This window comes from Rana temporaria, chromosome 2 (assembly GCF_905171775.1).
Source record: "Rana temporaria chromosome 2, aRanTem1.1, whole genome shotgun sequence".
Classification (NCBI taxonomy): Eukaryota; Metazoa; Chordata; class Amphibia; order Anura; family Ranidae; genus Rana; species Rana temporaria.
In genome coordinates this window covers 69,713,912-69,730,401 of record NC_053490.1, presented here as the reverse complement: position 1 = coordinate 69,730,401, position 16,490 = coordinate 69,713,912, and the positions used below count along the sequence as shown (strand labels likewise).

The 16,490-nt window shown below is 44.3% G+C and overlaps 1 protein-coding gene across 1 annotated transcript in view; it reads right to left on the bottom strand.

The window, feature by feature from the left end:
• Positions 1-16,490, bottom strand: part of THSD1 (thrombospondin type 1 domain containing 1) — a 29,998-nt gene continuing 13,508 nt past the window's right edge. Inside the window, exons 4-6 of the mRNA XM_040340344.1 lie at positions 14,717-15,685; positions 10,150-10,308; positions 1-1,585 (exon numbers count right to left, since the gene is read on the bottom strand). Coding sequence (XP_040196278.1) covers positions 231-1,585; positions 10,150-10,308; positions 14,717-15,685 — 2,483 coding nt within the window. The 3' untranslated portion in view covers positions 1-230. The remainder of the gene's footprint in view (positions 1,586-10,149; positions 10,309-14,716; positions 15,686-16,490) is intronic.

The window sequence follows — 16,490 nt, the reverse complement described above, 5'->3', positions numbered from 1 at the left end:
GTTTCTTTGGTAAATAATACTGAGAGGAAGAGTTGGGGTTGAATCAGGGTACGGAATAGTTTGTTAATCACTACTGATCATTCTTCTATTTCAAATATCAGAAACACAGCTACTTTCCTTTTTATCCAATGTTCTAGGATTTCTAATTCTCAACAGTGACAGTCAATAATCCCCATTAATACGAAGTCTAAACATTGTGCAAAGTATACAAAAACAAAAAAACTATCTGATCAAATCACCAGTCTTTCAATACTTAATGTACTTGTCTCATCTTCTTCATTCGAAGCAAAATATCCAGGTAAGTCAAGCATCTGTTGTTCAGCCTCTGTGAGCCCAAATGTGGAGTTGTCATAGAAAGAATAATCCGCGCCCCAAGGAAAACTCTGACACTTTTCCCGTCGGAAATGAACAGGACTTTGTGGGCTCTTCCTGTGGTGGATGTCTTTTGGAGAAGGTGAGACATTTTTGGTCCTGTTCCAAGACTTCTCAACTGGCGAAGGTCCTTTGCGTACTCGGTTCTGATCTGGTCGCTCCATTTTAGACTGCCTGCCAGTAGTATGCCTGTTACAGATTAAATCAGGTTTCTCGCCTGGTCGAGCATATTGATTTCTGGGCAAATGTCCAGCTGCCTCTAAAGGAAGAGAGATGCCTCGTGTAAGGTATTCTGGACTTCTTTCCAGTCCTGTGGGCTTTTTATTTGATCTGTCTACTGTAGAATTCTCCCACATACGGGTTCTTGAGTTGTAAATCATTTGTTGCCTTGGAGAAAGGGATGTTAGACTTCTTTCCCTGTAGGGTTTGTGTTTAGTTTCATGAAAACTAGATGTTCTTCGGAAATTATTTTTTTGATAGCCTCTGTCATACTTTGCTTTAGTATCTGCGTTCTTAAGGTGCGAAGCTTTGGGCAATGTTTGATTGGGGCTGTATCCAGGTGCCTGTGAAAACTTTGGGTAAGTCCTTTCACCAGCATTTCTGCAATGGCTATTTTTTGTCTCTAAAAATGGAGACTGTATCCGAAACTTATTTGTTGCCATCTCCTCTAAATTATCATTGACCGGCGGTGGAGCCATAGAGATGTCTAGAGCTGTATCGGCCATTGGGCTCTGAGAGACGTGATATACTTTTGTGGTTTCTTTCAGACCCTTTTGTTTCATCTCTTTTAGCTGCTGCTGAGCAAGACGATAACTGAAAATCGGTGGAATTATCTTCTGGTTGTTTACTTGAGTACAGTCATTTTCAGTTGGAGCCACCTCTTGGGTGTCACAGTTGTTTTGTCTGTAATTTAGAGGTATGTGGACTCCATCTTCCATCCCTTCTGGCTGACCTTCCCCTGCATCAGAGAAGCTTTCCCTCATTTGGTAGATATTCTCCTCGTCTGAGTTTCTCCAACAATTCACTGAATGGGCAGAGCTATGCCTGGTTGTTGGGCGGCACTTGCATCCTTTGCCAAATTTTCTCCATACGGTAATCACTACAGTAACAAAAATGATGAAGAGACAGAGAGAAATTCCAGTGATAGTCACTGTGTTACTCGTATTTGGAACGTCCTTGGCATTTGTGGTAGATTTGCTTGAGGGCTTCACAGCTGTACCAAAAGAAAAGACAACACATAAGATATAAACACTGAATTGGCATGCAAATCTTGTATTTTAATAAGAGCTAAAAAAATCGAAAAACCAAAAATTACACACATGTTTTTAAATGGGACAAAAATCACAGTATGAAGCCCTGTACATACGGCCCGGATTCTCGTCAGGAAAAAAACGTGGTTTTTCCTGACGAGATTCCTGGCAAGATTCTCTTGCCGGCCGAGTGTACACACATACGATTCAAAAGAACCACCATTCTTTTGAATGGCACAAACGCGGTGACGTCATCGACTACGACAAGCATGCGCTCGTCACATTCGATGCTGTCGCCGCCATCTTGCTTAACCCTACCTATTCCTTGGAAGCAGCGTCAAAGTCATTTCGAGCATGCATGGGTTTCCATGGAGACAGGTAAGTATACACACGCTCAGGTTTCTCAGAAGGAAAACACTGCCGAGAATCACAACGAGAAAATAGAGAGCAGGTTCTCTATTTTTCTCGTCTAGATTCTGGGCAGTTTTTGACGAGAAACCTCAAAGCCTCGTACACACGCACGGTTTACTCGGCAAGAAAGCTCTGCCAGCAGTTTTCTTGCTGTTTCTGCCAAGAAAACCGAGTGTGTGTACGAGGCTTGAGACTTAATCCCCCTGAACAAGCATCAAAGGGTTTCAACAATTTGCGTTAAATTTTCTGTATATGTGAAGCCACATTGCAATGCCAAGGTTTAACTTTAATTTTAGTCTAACAGAGCTCTAAACTTGGGACACGCAGAGCAATAAATAAAATGAGAGCAAGTATGGCTTGGAGGGAGCTCCTTACTCCTTAAATGTGTAGGGACACTCCAGAAGCCCAGACACGCTCAGCTGGGGACCTGTGTGCATATGCATCAAATCCAACAAGGTAAAATACAAATGGGCATTATTGAACCCAGAAGAGGACAAGTGGTGGATCACAGAGTTGTGAGTCTACAGGGAATAGCACCAGAGAGGATGTGATTACTGAAGCTACTTTTTTGCTCTAAAAATTTGTTGGGCAAGTAATGTTTTCTCTTATATTGAAACCTGGAATTGGGCTTTAAATCATGTTATTAGATATACTGCAAGTAAAAATCTCCCTTTAACCTACTGAAGTTCACAGTCATATATATGGTTTATGCATAGCTGCCAACTGTCCTTGATTAGGAGGGATTGTCCGTCTTTTGGAACAAAGTCTCTCTTTCCTCTTCAGTTGCCCCTTTTTTGTTCCAATATATTATTTAAAGTGATACTAAACTATAATCCATACACATCCACTACTTAAAGGGAGGGTTCACCCTAAAAAAAAAAAATTCTTTATCTACCATACAAACGAGCATACTAGCGTCAGCTACAGTATGCCTTTTTTTTTTGCGGTGTACTTGCGGTTTAATCCGTAACTTTTGTTTCAGTCTCCGGCCGGGAAATGGGCGTTCCTATGAAGAGGGGTACATGATTGACGTCCAGCTATGGCGCGTCATGCCTTCCGAAAAAAGCCGAAATAGGAAGCGGACATATACGGCGCCTGCGCAGTCAGCTCCTAGTCTGTGCGCAGGCTCCGTATAGCGCCGCGAAGAGCCGAGTCCTACTCCGGCTATTTTCGGAACGTGTGACGCGCCATAGCCGGCCGTCAATCATGTTCCAGTCTTCATAGGAACGCCCATTCCCCGCGGGTGACTGAAACTAAACTTACGGATTAAACTGTAAGTACAGCACAAAAAAAAAGGCATACTGTAGCTGATGCTAGTATGCTAGTTTGGATGGTACAAAGTTGTGTTTTTGGGTGAACCTCCGCTTTAATAACCCTGTAATCTGTTTTTCATTAAATCATTTTCTTACAGTGTTTTTCTGCCTCCTTGTAAAGTCCTATGTGAGCTCCCAAATCTTCTCACTTCTGTTTTTTTCTTGGAAAGAGCAGTGCACATTATTTGTGGTCATGTGCACTGCTCTATGCACACTACAAACTCCATAGTCCATAGTTCCTAGTCCACCTCAGGAAAAAGTAAGAGGGGGTGGCTGCGTTCTTACAAACAGTGGGACCACAGAGAACAAACGTAGCCACCTACCACAGCAACAAAAACCATAACAATTTCGAGGAGGCTGGCAGCAAAAGAGGGTACTTTTAAGAATAAAAGTACATACCGAAGAATACATACTTGGGTCGATTTTTTTCTTTTAAAACCAGAGTTTAGCGCGACTTTAACTATCATACATGTTTTCCTGCACCTCTGAATTTGTTAATTTTAAAAGCCAGTATGAAAGAAAAGTAGTGGTATAAAAGTTAAGTGTATTTAACTACGGTAATCATTTTTGTGTGTATAAATTATTTAAATAACTAACATACTTTTTTGCTAATAGGTGTCCCTCTTTCCAATCTTAGAAAGTCGGGAGGAATGGTTTTGTATTGTTTCAAATTGCTCTTTGTTTTTATCCAACATTAGTTTAGTCAGGTGCTGGACTACAGAGACATGGAGACGGAGACATTGTCCTCTTTTTAGTCAGTTTTGCATTCACTTTCTATTGCTATGCTGGATGTTGTGTTGCACTATCCCCTCCAGTCAGGAGAAGAACTATAACCAGAAAAGTCCCATCATTGGAATTGTAGTCTGAAACATCAATCACAGAATTTAATGGACCTCAACAACACAGTTCACATGGAGCAGGATTGGGAGTGGTGGAACAGATTTTACCAGAGTGGGTGAAAGGATCATTAACGTAAAAAACCTTCAGCCTTTACAACCACTTTAAAGCAGAACTTCAACCAAAGGTTCAGCCCACCCCCTCTTTTCCCCACAGTCTTCTGGAACACATCACAGAACCATTCACAAAGCGTAGCACGGCTCGCACATGTGCAGTGGGAAGCCGGCTGTGAATCTGCAGGGCTTCACTGACAGTTTTCCTTAGCTAAGATGGCGGCAACTGGACAGCGCTGGATCCTGGGGCAAGTAAGTATCCTTATATTAAAAGTCAGCAGCTACAGTATTTTTAGCTGCTGACCTCTAATTTTTGGGGGGAGACTGGAGCGCCTCTTTAAGTTTAATACACCTATACAGCAACTTTACTGCATGCTATTTTACTAAAACTGTCATTAAGTGCACAAACGCTTCTTAGAGTGCCCCATCGATAGCCGGCAGAAGAGGACAAGTGGTGGATCACAGAGTTGTGAGTCTACAGGGAATAGCACCAGAGAGGATGTGATTATTGAAGCTACTTTTTTGCTCTAAAAATGTGTTGGGCAAGTAATGTTTTCTCTTATATTGAAACCTAGAAATTGGGCTTTAAATCATGTTATTAGATATACTGCAAGTCCCTGATGTTTTACCTGGAGAAAAGTGGCTTTTTTGCTGCCCTTCTTGACTCCAGGCCATCCTACAAAAGTCCTCATGCAGATGCACTCACAGCTGCTTGCTGCCATTCCTAAGCAAGCTCTGCACTGATGTTGCCCTGATCCCACAGCTGAAACAACTGTAGGAGATGGCCCTGGTGCTTGCTGGACTTTCTTGGGTGCTCTGAAGCCTTTTTCACAAATGCAGTGAAAATGTTTTTTATGAGATTAAGTTCATTTTCAAGGCAAATAGGAAGTTTGCAATTAATTGCAATTCAAAGGCAGCAGACTTTGTAAAAATGTATATTTGTGCCATTCTCAAAACTTTTGGCCATGGCTGTAAGCTATGCATGTGCAACTCAGCTTACATTTATGGCATGATACGGGATCTAATTGGATGATGTGATGATGGCAGGGCTCAAGTCCTGCAGGAACGCGTGGGAACGGAGTTCCTGCACTTTTTTCACAGCAGGAACGCAGTTCCCTTTGCAGGACTAGAGCAGCCGAGAGCAGCCGAGCCGCTCGAGCCAATCCTTCACTAAGCGGCGATGCCCAGCTCGAGTCACTGTCAGGGGCAGGTGAACCTTAGTAATCCTTTATGTTACTGGCCGCTTCCTGTATATGGATTCATCGGGTAGTGTGCGGGTATTGCGTCACTTCCTCGATGCCGCAATGTCTCCTGGGAGCTTTTGTCATTGTTCCCAGGAGTCATTGCGGAGGTCTGCTCTGAGTTATCGCGGGATTTAGAAAGAACTTAAAGTTATTTCTATAAAAAAAACATGCGTTTTTTTTTTGGTGGGGGAGTGGATCTTGGGTGGGAGTTTTCACACTTTTTTCCCCAGGACTTTACCCCTGGATGATGGTGTGTGTAAGAACAAAAGTAACATCTTTGCAGCCCGGTCATTTAAGCAGCCAGACAGAGAGACCACAGCGCCTTTGTCCAGCGGGGCTTAGACAACACATCTCTGCGGGGTATTGTTTGACAGGTAAGTCTCCCATAATGTGTTAACATGCTGTACATACTAGCACATTATTGCATAACTCTCCTGGGGGCCATTTATGAAGAAAAAATAAATCTGAGTTTAATTCCTGTTTAAAATTCTGGGGCTTATTTATAAAAACTGATGAAGCAGAATCTCATCATTTTGTCCTGGATTGAATAAATAGATTTGACCAGGGGTCAAGTCCTGGGGAAAAAAGTGTGGGAACTCCCACCCAAGATCCACTCCCCCACCAAAAAAATAAAAAAATGATACGCTCATATGCATAATTACTAAACCATATGTTTGGTTTTTTTTCGATCCACTGTACCTTAGTAATCCTTTATGTTACTGGCCGCTTCCTGTATATGGATTCATCGGGTAGTGTGCGGCAGTGCTTTAAGTGGGCCAAAAGAGGTGCCGGTACTCTATTAGGCGCCGGTGCTCCCCCCCCCCCCAATACTGAACATGAAAATATGCGTTTGATGGCATGGCACAGTGGTGACAATTGATGGCACAGTGGCTGCGTTTGATGGCACAGTAGCTGTGTTTGATGGCATGGCACAGTGGTGACAATTGATGGCACAGTTGCTGTTTGATGGCATGGCACAGTGGTGACAATTGATGGCACAGTTGCTGTTTGATGGCATGGCACAGTGGTGACAATTGATGGCACAGTGGCTGCATTTGGTGGCATGGCACAGTGGTTGCATGTGATGGGCACAGTGAGGCTTACATTTTTTATTTTATTTTTGCGCCCCCCCCCCCCCCCCCCCCAATTTTGAGCACCAGCCGCCACTGTTCCAGACATTTGTAATGTTTGTAGATCCTGGGACACACACACATGTGTGAAGGTAAAGTGTCTGCAGGGAAAAGTCAGGGAAGGGAGGGGGAGAGATAACAAGCATCTGAGAGGAGCAGTGTGACAGGCAAAGAAGAATGGATCTGTGTGAGGACGACAGGGAGCAGGACGGCCGGCCAGATAGTGGCTGAGGAAGGGAGGAAGATGCCAAGGAGAGAGAGAGAGCATTGCAGACACAGCCAGAACTGACCTGTAAAGCCAACGTGAGGAGACCTGTTACCACTGCTGCCCGAACCTGCTGGGAGGAAACTTCAAAGGCCCCCCAGCTCTCACAGTGTCCCCCAGCTTTTAGGGAGAGGAAAGCAGGCAGCGCTGGGGGGAGACCAGGCACCTATAGGAGGATCACATGTGGCTAGAACAGGGAGGCAGATCGGTGCGCTGTGACAGTTACAGAAATGATGCCGACAGGAGGGAGAGATACACAGCATCGGTTCTGTAACTGTCAAAGCGCACCGATCTGCCTCCCCATCAGCGGGCCCCACTCGGCTGCGGGGCCCATAGCGCCCGCGTGGGTCGCTATGGCGGTAGTTCCGCCACTGATCATCATATTCCTGGCCTGGGGCTGCGTTCCGGTACGGGAAACCCACGTACTGGGCGCACGGAGAGGTGCTGGTACTCTCCAGGGCCATTTTTGGAAGTGGCGGTACTGAGTACCGCCGCGTTCCGGCCCAGTTAAAGCACTGGTGTGCGGGTATTCCGTCACTTCCTCGATGCTGCAATGTCTCCTGGGAGCTTTTGTCATTGTTCCCAGGAGACATTGCGGAGGTCTGCCGCGAGTTATCGCGATATTTAGAAAGAACTTAGGATTATTAAGGTTCGCCTGCCCCTGACAGTGACTTGAGCTGGGCATCGCCACTTAGTGAAGGATTGTCTGGGACGGCTCGGCTGCTCTAGTCCTGCAAAGGGAACTGCGTTCCTGCTGTGAAAAAAGTGCAGGGACTCCGTTCCAACGCGTTCCCGCAGGACTTGAGCCCTGGATTTGACCAGATCTGAGTTATAGTGTATTGACGGGAAACTGTGGGCAACACCACAAACTTTTGCTGCAGTTTACACGTAAGCCCCACTGAACGGTAAATCAATCTCCTGCTTCCAGGCCTTAGTAAAGATATCTTTTGCAGGTGTGGTTCCAAATGAATGCACAAGGAAGACTAATTTCTAATGAATCCCTTAACATTTCTATATGTCAGCTTTTCACCTAAAGGCACTATAAAAATTCAGTGGTTGAGAAAATGAGAAAAGACAAGTCATTGGGATGGAAAGGGATACTGAGGAGTGTTATGCAAAGAATGTTAAAAAAAAAAAAAAGCTGTAAATCTGTACAGGGAGTACAAATTATGTAAAGGTTACACACAGTACAACCACAATGTCTTGTCATAAATATATATATATATATATATATATATATACACACACAGTATCTCCTAAGTCAAAAATGTTCTGCTTCATTACATTTGCTAGCTTTTTGGTTCTACTGTATGCTTTCTAAAAGCTTGATATGGCCAACTCTGTCACTCCTGAAGGGTGCTGCAAAACAGGGGTCTCCTAACTAAAACCTTTGGAAAAAGCTGACCGTTTTTTATATGTCTCTGGGGAATCTGTTGGTGAGATCTCTGTGCTGAGTTCCTGGTTCTTTACACCTAGTATTACCATTATGAAGGGTTCTCACCATCCATTATAGATATATTTTATTGTTATATATTAATGGAGATTGTAGCAGGAGGTGCTGAGACCCCTTTCACACTGGAGCGGTTTGCAGGCGCTATTGCGCTAAAAATAGCTCCTGCAAAACTGACCCTAAACAGCTGCTGTTGTGTCACCAGTGTGAAAGCCTCTGGGCTTTCACACTGGAGCGGTGCGCTAGCAGGACAGGAAAAAAAGTCCTGCTAGCCGCATCTTTGGAGCGGTGAGGGAGCGTTGTGTATACCGCTTCTCCACCGCTCCTGCCCATTGAAATCAATAGGACACTGCGGCTATACCGCCGGCAATGCGCCTCTGCAGAAGCTCTTTGTGGCAGTTTTTAACCCTTTTTCGGCTGCTAGCTGGGGTAAAACTGCACCGCTAGTGGCTGAATAGCGCTGCAAAATTTGCGATAAAGCACCCGCTAAAAATAGCGGCGCTTTACCGCCACCCCCACCCCAGTGTGAAAAGTTGAGCAGAAACAGAACTTTTGGGGCATACAGAAATATTTCGGTTAACGCAACCCACTAGGCTCCACCTATGGCTAAACACTTTGGGCCAGATTCAGAGAGCCTTTACGTCGGCGTATCTATTGATACGCCGTGTAAGTTCTACGAAGCGCCGGCGTATCTTCTTTCTGTATTCAGAAAGCAAGATACGCCAGAATTTTACGAAGATACGGTGGGCGTAAGTATCTTACACCGTCGTATCTTAGGCTGCATATTTACGCTGGCCGCTAGGTGGCGCTTCAGTAGATTTCCGTGTTGAATATGCAAATTAGGTAGATACGCCGATTCAGAAACGTACGTCTGCCCAGCGCATTTTTTTACGTCGTTTACGTAAGGCTTTTTCCGGCGTAAAGTTACCCCTGCTATATGAGGCGTAGCCAATGTTAAGTATGGACGTCGGGCCAGCGTCGAATTTTGCGTCGTTTGCGTAAGTCGTTCGCGAATAGGGCTTTGTGTAAGTTACGTTCATGTCGAAACCAATGAGGCTTTGCGGCCTAATTTGGAGCATGCGCACTGGGATACGTCCACCGACGGCGCATGCGCCCTTAGTAAAAAACTTCATTTACGTGGGGTCACCGTTCATCAACATACAACACGCCCACTGCCTGAATAATTTGAACAACGTGGGCTTACGCCGGACCACATACGCTACGCCGCCGTAACTTTAGCCGCAAGTTCTTTCTGAATACAGAACCTGCCAAGGTTATGGCGGCGTAGCGTATCTGAGATACGCTACGCCCGCACAAAATTACGCCGGGCTATCTGAATCTGGCCCTTTACCTTTTGGCCAACTGAACATTTCACTTTTGGAAAGAAAATTTAATCCCCCAACTTTATAAACAAAAACATTTTGGGCATTAAACAGTGAATAGGTTTTATTTGTTCACAGACAAGTAAGATCTCATCAAGCTCATAAATAGAAAAAAATATTCATCTCTTTAAAAGTCCTCCAGGCTTTGTAGACACAGAATATCAATTACTCTACAGCCTCCCAAACCAAACTCGGTTATCTGCAAACCCGTTGGCCAGCTTCCAGTAATGCATGGGACAAATGCCCTTCTCCACTTTCAGGAAAATGGCTCAGGTGGCACTGTTTCCAGGGTATTAAGATTTATTGCACATTGTATACAGCAAAGTGCACATAAAATACCACAGGTGTGAACAGGGCTTACTTCTCATAAAATGATACTCACTTGAGCAGTCTTCTAGCGAACAGAGAGAGGTCTCTTTTGCTGTTCCACTACAAGAAGGCTTTACAGATGGTGATGAAAGGCAGGTTCTGTACCGTTCTCTGTGGCCATCCCCACAGGTGGTACTACAGGAACTCCATGGCTGCCACAGACTCCACGTCTCTAAAAGAAAATAAGAGATAATTAGAGAAGTCAGTCACAGAGAGAAGTCTAAATAATAAGTCACATTTCATAAAAATTACCAATCCCCTGAGTGCAGCTAGCCTGGTCCAATCCTCTTCAATCTTTCCTTCAACTTGGTCCAGGCATGCTCCTCCTTATACTACATGTGCGCTTTAGACCCCCAATCATTTCTATGGGTAGCCATAATTATGGCGGGCTCCAGCATTCTAGCAGAGTACAGCTCTCCCATAGGAAAGTATGGGGCTACGGGCACATTTGCACAACATGAAGAGAAGCTAGCCAGGACCATGTCAGAGGAGAGATTGCTGGAATGGGTACAAAGATAAGTATTGGAACAGGTAAGATTTATTAAAGGGCAGTTTCATTAAAGATGAAGTTGTCTTGTAAACCACCTGACCCAAATACAGTTCTCTGGATGCAATAAATGTAATCTTGCATTTCAGAACTGAAGTTATTTTGAAAGGTAGAAGACCCGATTTGCTGATGATGCATTTATTTGATATAGAACTTTGCTAGATGAAAAGTGGAAGTATGCTGAATTTTCTGCCTTTTGACAGATGGTGGGATTTGTAAGAGTGGTTCTGTGAAGTCCCCTTTCACACTGAAGCGCTTTACAGGCATTTTTGTGCTAAAAACAGCGCATGTAAACTACCTCTTTTACAGCCCCGGTGTGAAAGCCCGAGTGCTTTTACGCTGGGGCAGTGTGCTTTGCAGGACAGGAAGACTCCTTTTACACTGAAGAATGCCCCGCGCTAGCGGTAAAGCGCCACTTATTTTAGCGGCGCTTTACCTGCACTGTGCGGACAGGAGCAGGTGGCTTTTAATCCCAAAGAAGGGGTTAACAAGGGGTTAAAAGCTCCACTGCCAAAGCGCTTTGAAAGCGATTCAGCAGCGCTGCCAATTGATTTCAATGGAAGAGGCAGTTTAGGAGCGGTGTATACACCTCTCCCGCACCACCCCAAAGACGCTGCTTGCAGAACTTTTTTTTTCATCCTGCAAGCGCACCACCCCAGTGTGAAAGCACTCAGGCTTTCACACTGTGGAGACTTGAGGCGCTTTTCATGCACTTTACAGGCGATATTTTTAGCGATAAAACACCTGAAAACTGCCAGCAGTGTGAAAGGGGTCGAAAAAAAGTCCTGCAAGCAGCATCTTTGGGGCAGTGCGGGAGTGGTGTATACACAGCTCCTCCACCACCCCTGCCTATTGAAATGAATGGGTGCTGCATTCAAAGCACCTTAAAAGCAGCGATAAGCGGGCACTTTTAACCGCTTTTTAACCACTTCTGTGGGGTTAAAAGCGCACCACTATAACAGCGGTAAAGCATCACTAAAACTAGCAGCGCTTTACTGCTAATGCCCACACCGCCCCAGTGTGAAAAGGGTCTTACAGCACTAGGTTGGTGTAATGCTCACTATGCACTATTCAATTTTAGCCAATAGTAAAATGTATGGTACTAAAAGCAAGCACTATCAAACACACAACATTTGGTATACATCTTTTACAGGATGCTGGATCATTTGTGTGCCCGAGTGTTCAATCACTACTATGTATTTATTAAAAAAATTAGGCAGATCATATTGTGTCTGTCAGATGGAACTCTAAGGCCCCGTACACACGGTCGGACCAAACCGATGAGACTGGCCCGTCGGACCGTTTTCATCGGTTCACCTCTGAAGTGGCCTGACGGCCTGATATGTGTACACACCATCAGTCCAAAATCCGATCGGGTCAGAATGCGGTGACGTCAAACACACGACGTGCTGAATAAAACGAAGTTCAATGCTTCCAAGCATGCGTCGACTTGATTCTGAGCATGCGCGGGTTTTGAACCGATGCTTTTCTGTACTAACCATCTGTTTGGTCCGATGGGGCAGCGGTCCATCGGTTCGGTTTTGAAGCATGTTTAGAAATTTTGGACCGAAGGAAACCAGATCGATAGCCTATACACACGGTCGGTTTGGTCCGATGAAAATGAACTTCGGTTCATTCTCATCGGACCAAACCGACCGTGTGTACAGGGCCTAAGGCTCCATGTACACGGGATGTTTTTACAACATGCTCCTAAATGATTAAACTTGACAGATAGTAACTCATGTTTAAAACGTCCGTTTTGCCGCGTTTACATGCCGCGTTTGCGTTTAGAAGCGTTTAAAAAAAATATATAGATTATTTTTAAATGTCCAAAAACGCCTATAAACAAAACGCTGCTAAACGCGGGTTAGTCGCTTTTGGCGCTTGAAACATGGAAATCTTCTGTGTCCGAACCCATTTTTTTGCTTTCAAAGAAACGCTGTTAAATGCAACTGCCTAAAAATGGCAATAAACGAGACTGTGTACATGGTCACTAAGTTGAGCAAATCTAAAAATTGTCCTTGAAGAGTAGTGAAGCACACGGATGAAGCACACAAGGGGCAAAATTAGAACCATAATATCTATTGACCACCTTGCAAATTCAATTGCTTCTACATCTATCAAACCTGATATTGATGCGTTTGTTTATCAAAAACAGTGTCAAATATTGCACCAGTCTTATGTTGCCCTAAAAGAAATGTAGCCGGAAACTCTGAAATGCGTAAGCTGTTTTTAATCCTGACCTGTATGTAGCAATAAAGACTTCATATATGGATTCTGGAGTTTCCGGCTACATTCCTTTTGGGACATTTACTACAATAGATAGTAGCCATTTGCGCTAAAGCACCCAGTGAAAGACTCCACTCCAGATTCATTAGCACAGTGGTCATCAACCCTGTCCTCGGGGCCCACTAAGGCTGGATTCACACCTATTCAGTTTTAGTGCTTTTTGCATTTTGCAGATTTGCACTACACCGCATTTTACATGGTTTCCTATGGAACACGTTCTGTAGTGCAAATCTGCAAAATGCAAAAAGCACAAAAAATGCATAGGTGTGAATCCAGCCTAAGGCCTCGTACAAACGATAGGATAGCCAGAGGACAACGGTCTGAAGGACCGTTTTCATTGGTCAAAACCGATCGTGTGTGGGCCCCATAGGTTAGTTAAACTTTGGTTAAAAAAAAGACAACTTGCTTTAAAATTGAACCGATGGACACCTAACCGATAGGTCAAAACCGATCGTTAGTATGCAAAAGCAGTATAAAAAGCCGCGCATGCTCAGAATCAAGTCGACGCATGCTTGGAAGCATTGAACTTCATTTTTTTCAGCACGTCGTTGTGTTTTACTTCACCGCGTTCTGACACTATTTGCGCTACGCCGACGTAAAATAGAGAGGCAAGGCCAGTATTCACAAAGCACTTGCTCCCTAAGTTACGTCGGCGTAGCGAAAATGGCCCGGCGTAACCCCGCCTAATTCAAATCAGGCAGGTAGTGGGCGTGCTACATATAAAGTAACCGTGACCCCATGTAAATGAGGGCCGTTGGTACGGCACATGCGCGCGCATGCTCAGTATCACGTAGCAAATAATCAACGCTTTCGACGTGAACGGCTGTTCCGTCATCCATACCTTGCATGGGCTGCGCCACCTATAAAGGTGTTTTATCTTTACGCCGGCGTATGTCTTACGTAAACGGCGTAGCTTACTGCGATGGGCATACGTACGCTCGTGAATCGGCGTATCTTGCTCATTTATATATTCGAATATTTGTAAATCCACGTACACGCCCCTAGCGGCCAGCGTAAATATGCAGCCAAGATACGACGGCGTAGGAGACTTACGTCGGTCGTATCTTGGCAACAGTGAGGCGTATCTCAGTTTAAGAATGCGCGCAAAGATACGACGGCGCTCATTCGGACTTACGAGGGCGTATCTACTGATACGCCGTCGTAAGTCTCTCTGAATCTGGCTAAATATGTGGGAATAATATGTTCGAGGACAGCCTTAGATCATAGTATATTGCTGTAATATCTGAGTGAAAGTTTTTAGGAGAAAATAATGTTGTCCATTCTTTGGCCAATGCTTTAAAAAAAGGGCTGCTGCTGAGAAGAAATGTTCATATACAGGTGGACCCTTAACTCTTATTAAGGTAGGAGGGAAACAATAACTACAGGTAGATATTGATGGTCGGACTTTGAGGCCAAGGAAGTATGTTTAAAAAATAAAGTTTAATATCATCGTTATATTACAAAAAACACATAGTAGTAAAAAAATACAAATACAACAAATGACCACTGTATACAAAATCCTTAGAAGTCGCCAACGCACGTTTCGCCATGGGGCTTCTTCAGGACGATAACAAGGATTTTGTGGAATAGTGTGTAACAGAGAATAATTACTTATCTGTAATGATACAGGGTAATGGGTTATTTATACTGGTAAGATTGTTATGGTATATTAGTATATATCCGTTCTGTTCACAATAAAACAAGAGTGTTGGTTGAAAGAAATCGAAATAGTTCACATACATACCTATTTCTCTCCGAATCTCCACACACTGTTTGGCCCTTGGAAGTGAGAAGTTGGGACTGCTGCTTGAAGACACCAAGAACTCAAAGCAATACTTGTTTTTGCCGATCTCAAACAACGTACAGTTGAACTGAGAGTTCCGCTCCCCTTTTTGCAGAGTATTTTCCGCTAACGTGGTGACAACTTCTCCCGGGCTTCTAGGAGACTCCTTGTATACAATAATTTTGCCCTCAACATAATTACATGGAGGTGCTATAACATGGACGGTCATTGAGGAATCACATTTTTTTTCTGTCATGGTGGTTAGCTTATATTTAAAGGTCTTTACAAGATCAATGGGTCCAATGTAGGCAATGACCGACTCAGAATCTATTGGTTTCAGAGACACTGTGATAAAGGCTTCTGGGTGAACAGATGCACATTCAAATTCTACCCATTGTGATGTGGACAAAGGGACATCCTTGTACGTTTTATACACCATGAACTGATGAACGTTTGGTTCTGACAGCCCTTGGAAGCTCTGAGTGTGCTCAACTTCTAGTGAAATCTTGGGCTCCTGACCCGAAAATCCTGAGCAAAGCTGCTCATTCGTGAAGACCCCGACCTGGAAGGATCTCTGCATATCTTTTGAGGTTCTGTTCAGATCCACGTGGAACACTGGCCAAGTTACATTCAAGAAGCTGCTGGTTATGTGAATAGCGCTGTCATTATTTCTCTCCAGGCTCATCTGAAACTGATATAGACCAGCCGATGTGAAATGGATGCACTCAAATTCCAAAATACCTTGCGATGTGTTTGCAGGAAGTTCTTTATTTGTAACTACCTGGTTGTTCTTCATTTCCAGCAAAGTTACCGTAGCATTTGTAGATATGCTGGAATTTTCTGCGATATGAAATTCAACTTGAATAGAAGATTTGCTAAAGGCTATGTGGTGGGTTTGTTTAAGCAGGAGATAGCCAGGATTACTGAAAGCTGAAATGAAAAAAATAATAATGATACCATGGATAAAAAACAACCATATGACAAATTAACATGTTAAAAATAGAGGAAGACACAGACCAGTTCTTGGTACATGAGAATTAATGAAACACAACAAGGTACATCAGAACTTTGGATAGAAATGGATTTAAAAAAAAGTCTTATGCACCGAGAACCAGTTTTCGTCGTCATCTATCTTTTGACAAATGTATTGGTGACAACAAGTGGCACCCGGGGAAGAAGATTTGTGGGCCAACCTGGACTTCAGTTTGATGAATAAAAAACATAGGGCCAGATTCACGTAGAATCGCGGCAGCGTAACGTATCGTAGATACGTTACACCGCTGCAAGTTTTCATCGCAAGTGCCTGATTCACAAAGCACTTGCGATGAAAACAACGCCGGCGGCCTCCGACGCAAGGCGGGCCAATTCAAATGGGCGTGTGCCATTTAAATTAGGCGCGCTCCCACGCCGGACCTACTGCGCATGCTCCGTTTCGCAATTCCCGTCATGCTTTGCGCGCCGTGACGTCATTTTTTCAAACGGCGACGCGCATATCGTACTTCCGTATTCCCGGACGTGTTACGCAAACGACGTTAAATTTTAAATTTCAACGCGGGAACGACGGCCATACTTTAGACAGCAATACGATTGCTGACTAAAGTTAGGGCACCCAAAACGACGACTAAATTTGCGACGGGAAACTAGAGTAGGGGCGCCGTAACTCCTTATTTGCATACCCGACGCTGGTTTACGACGCAAACTCCCCCCAACGGCGGCCGCTGTACTGCATCCTAAG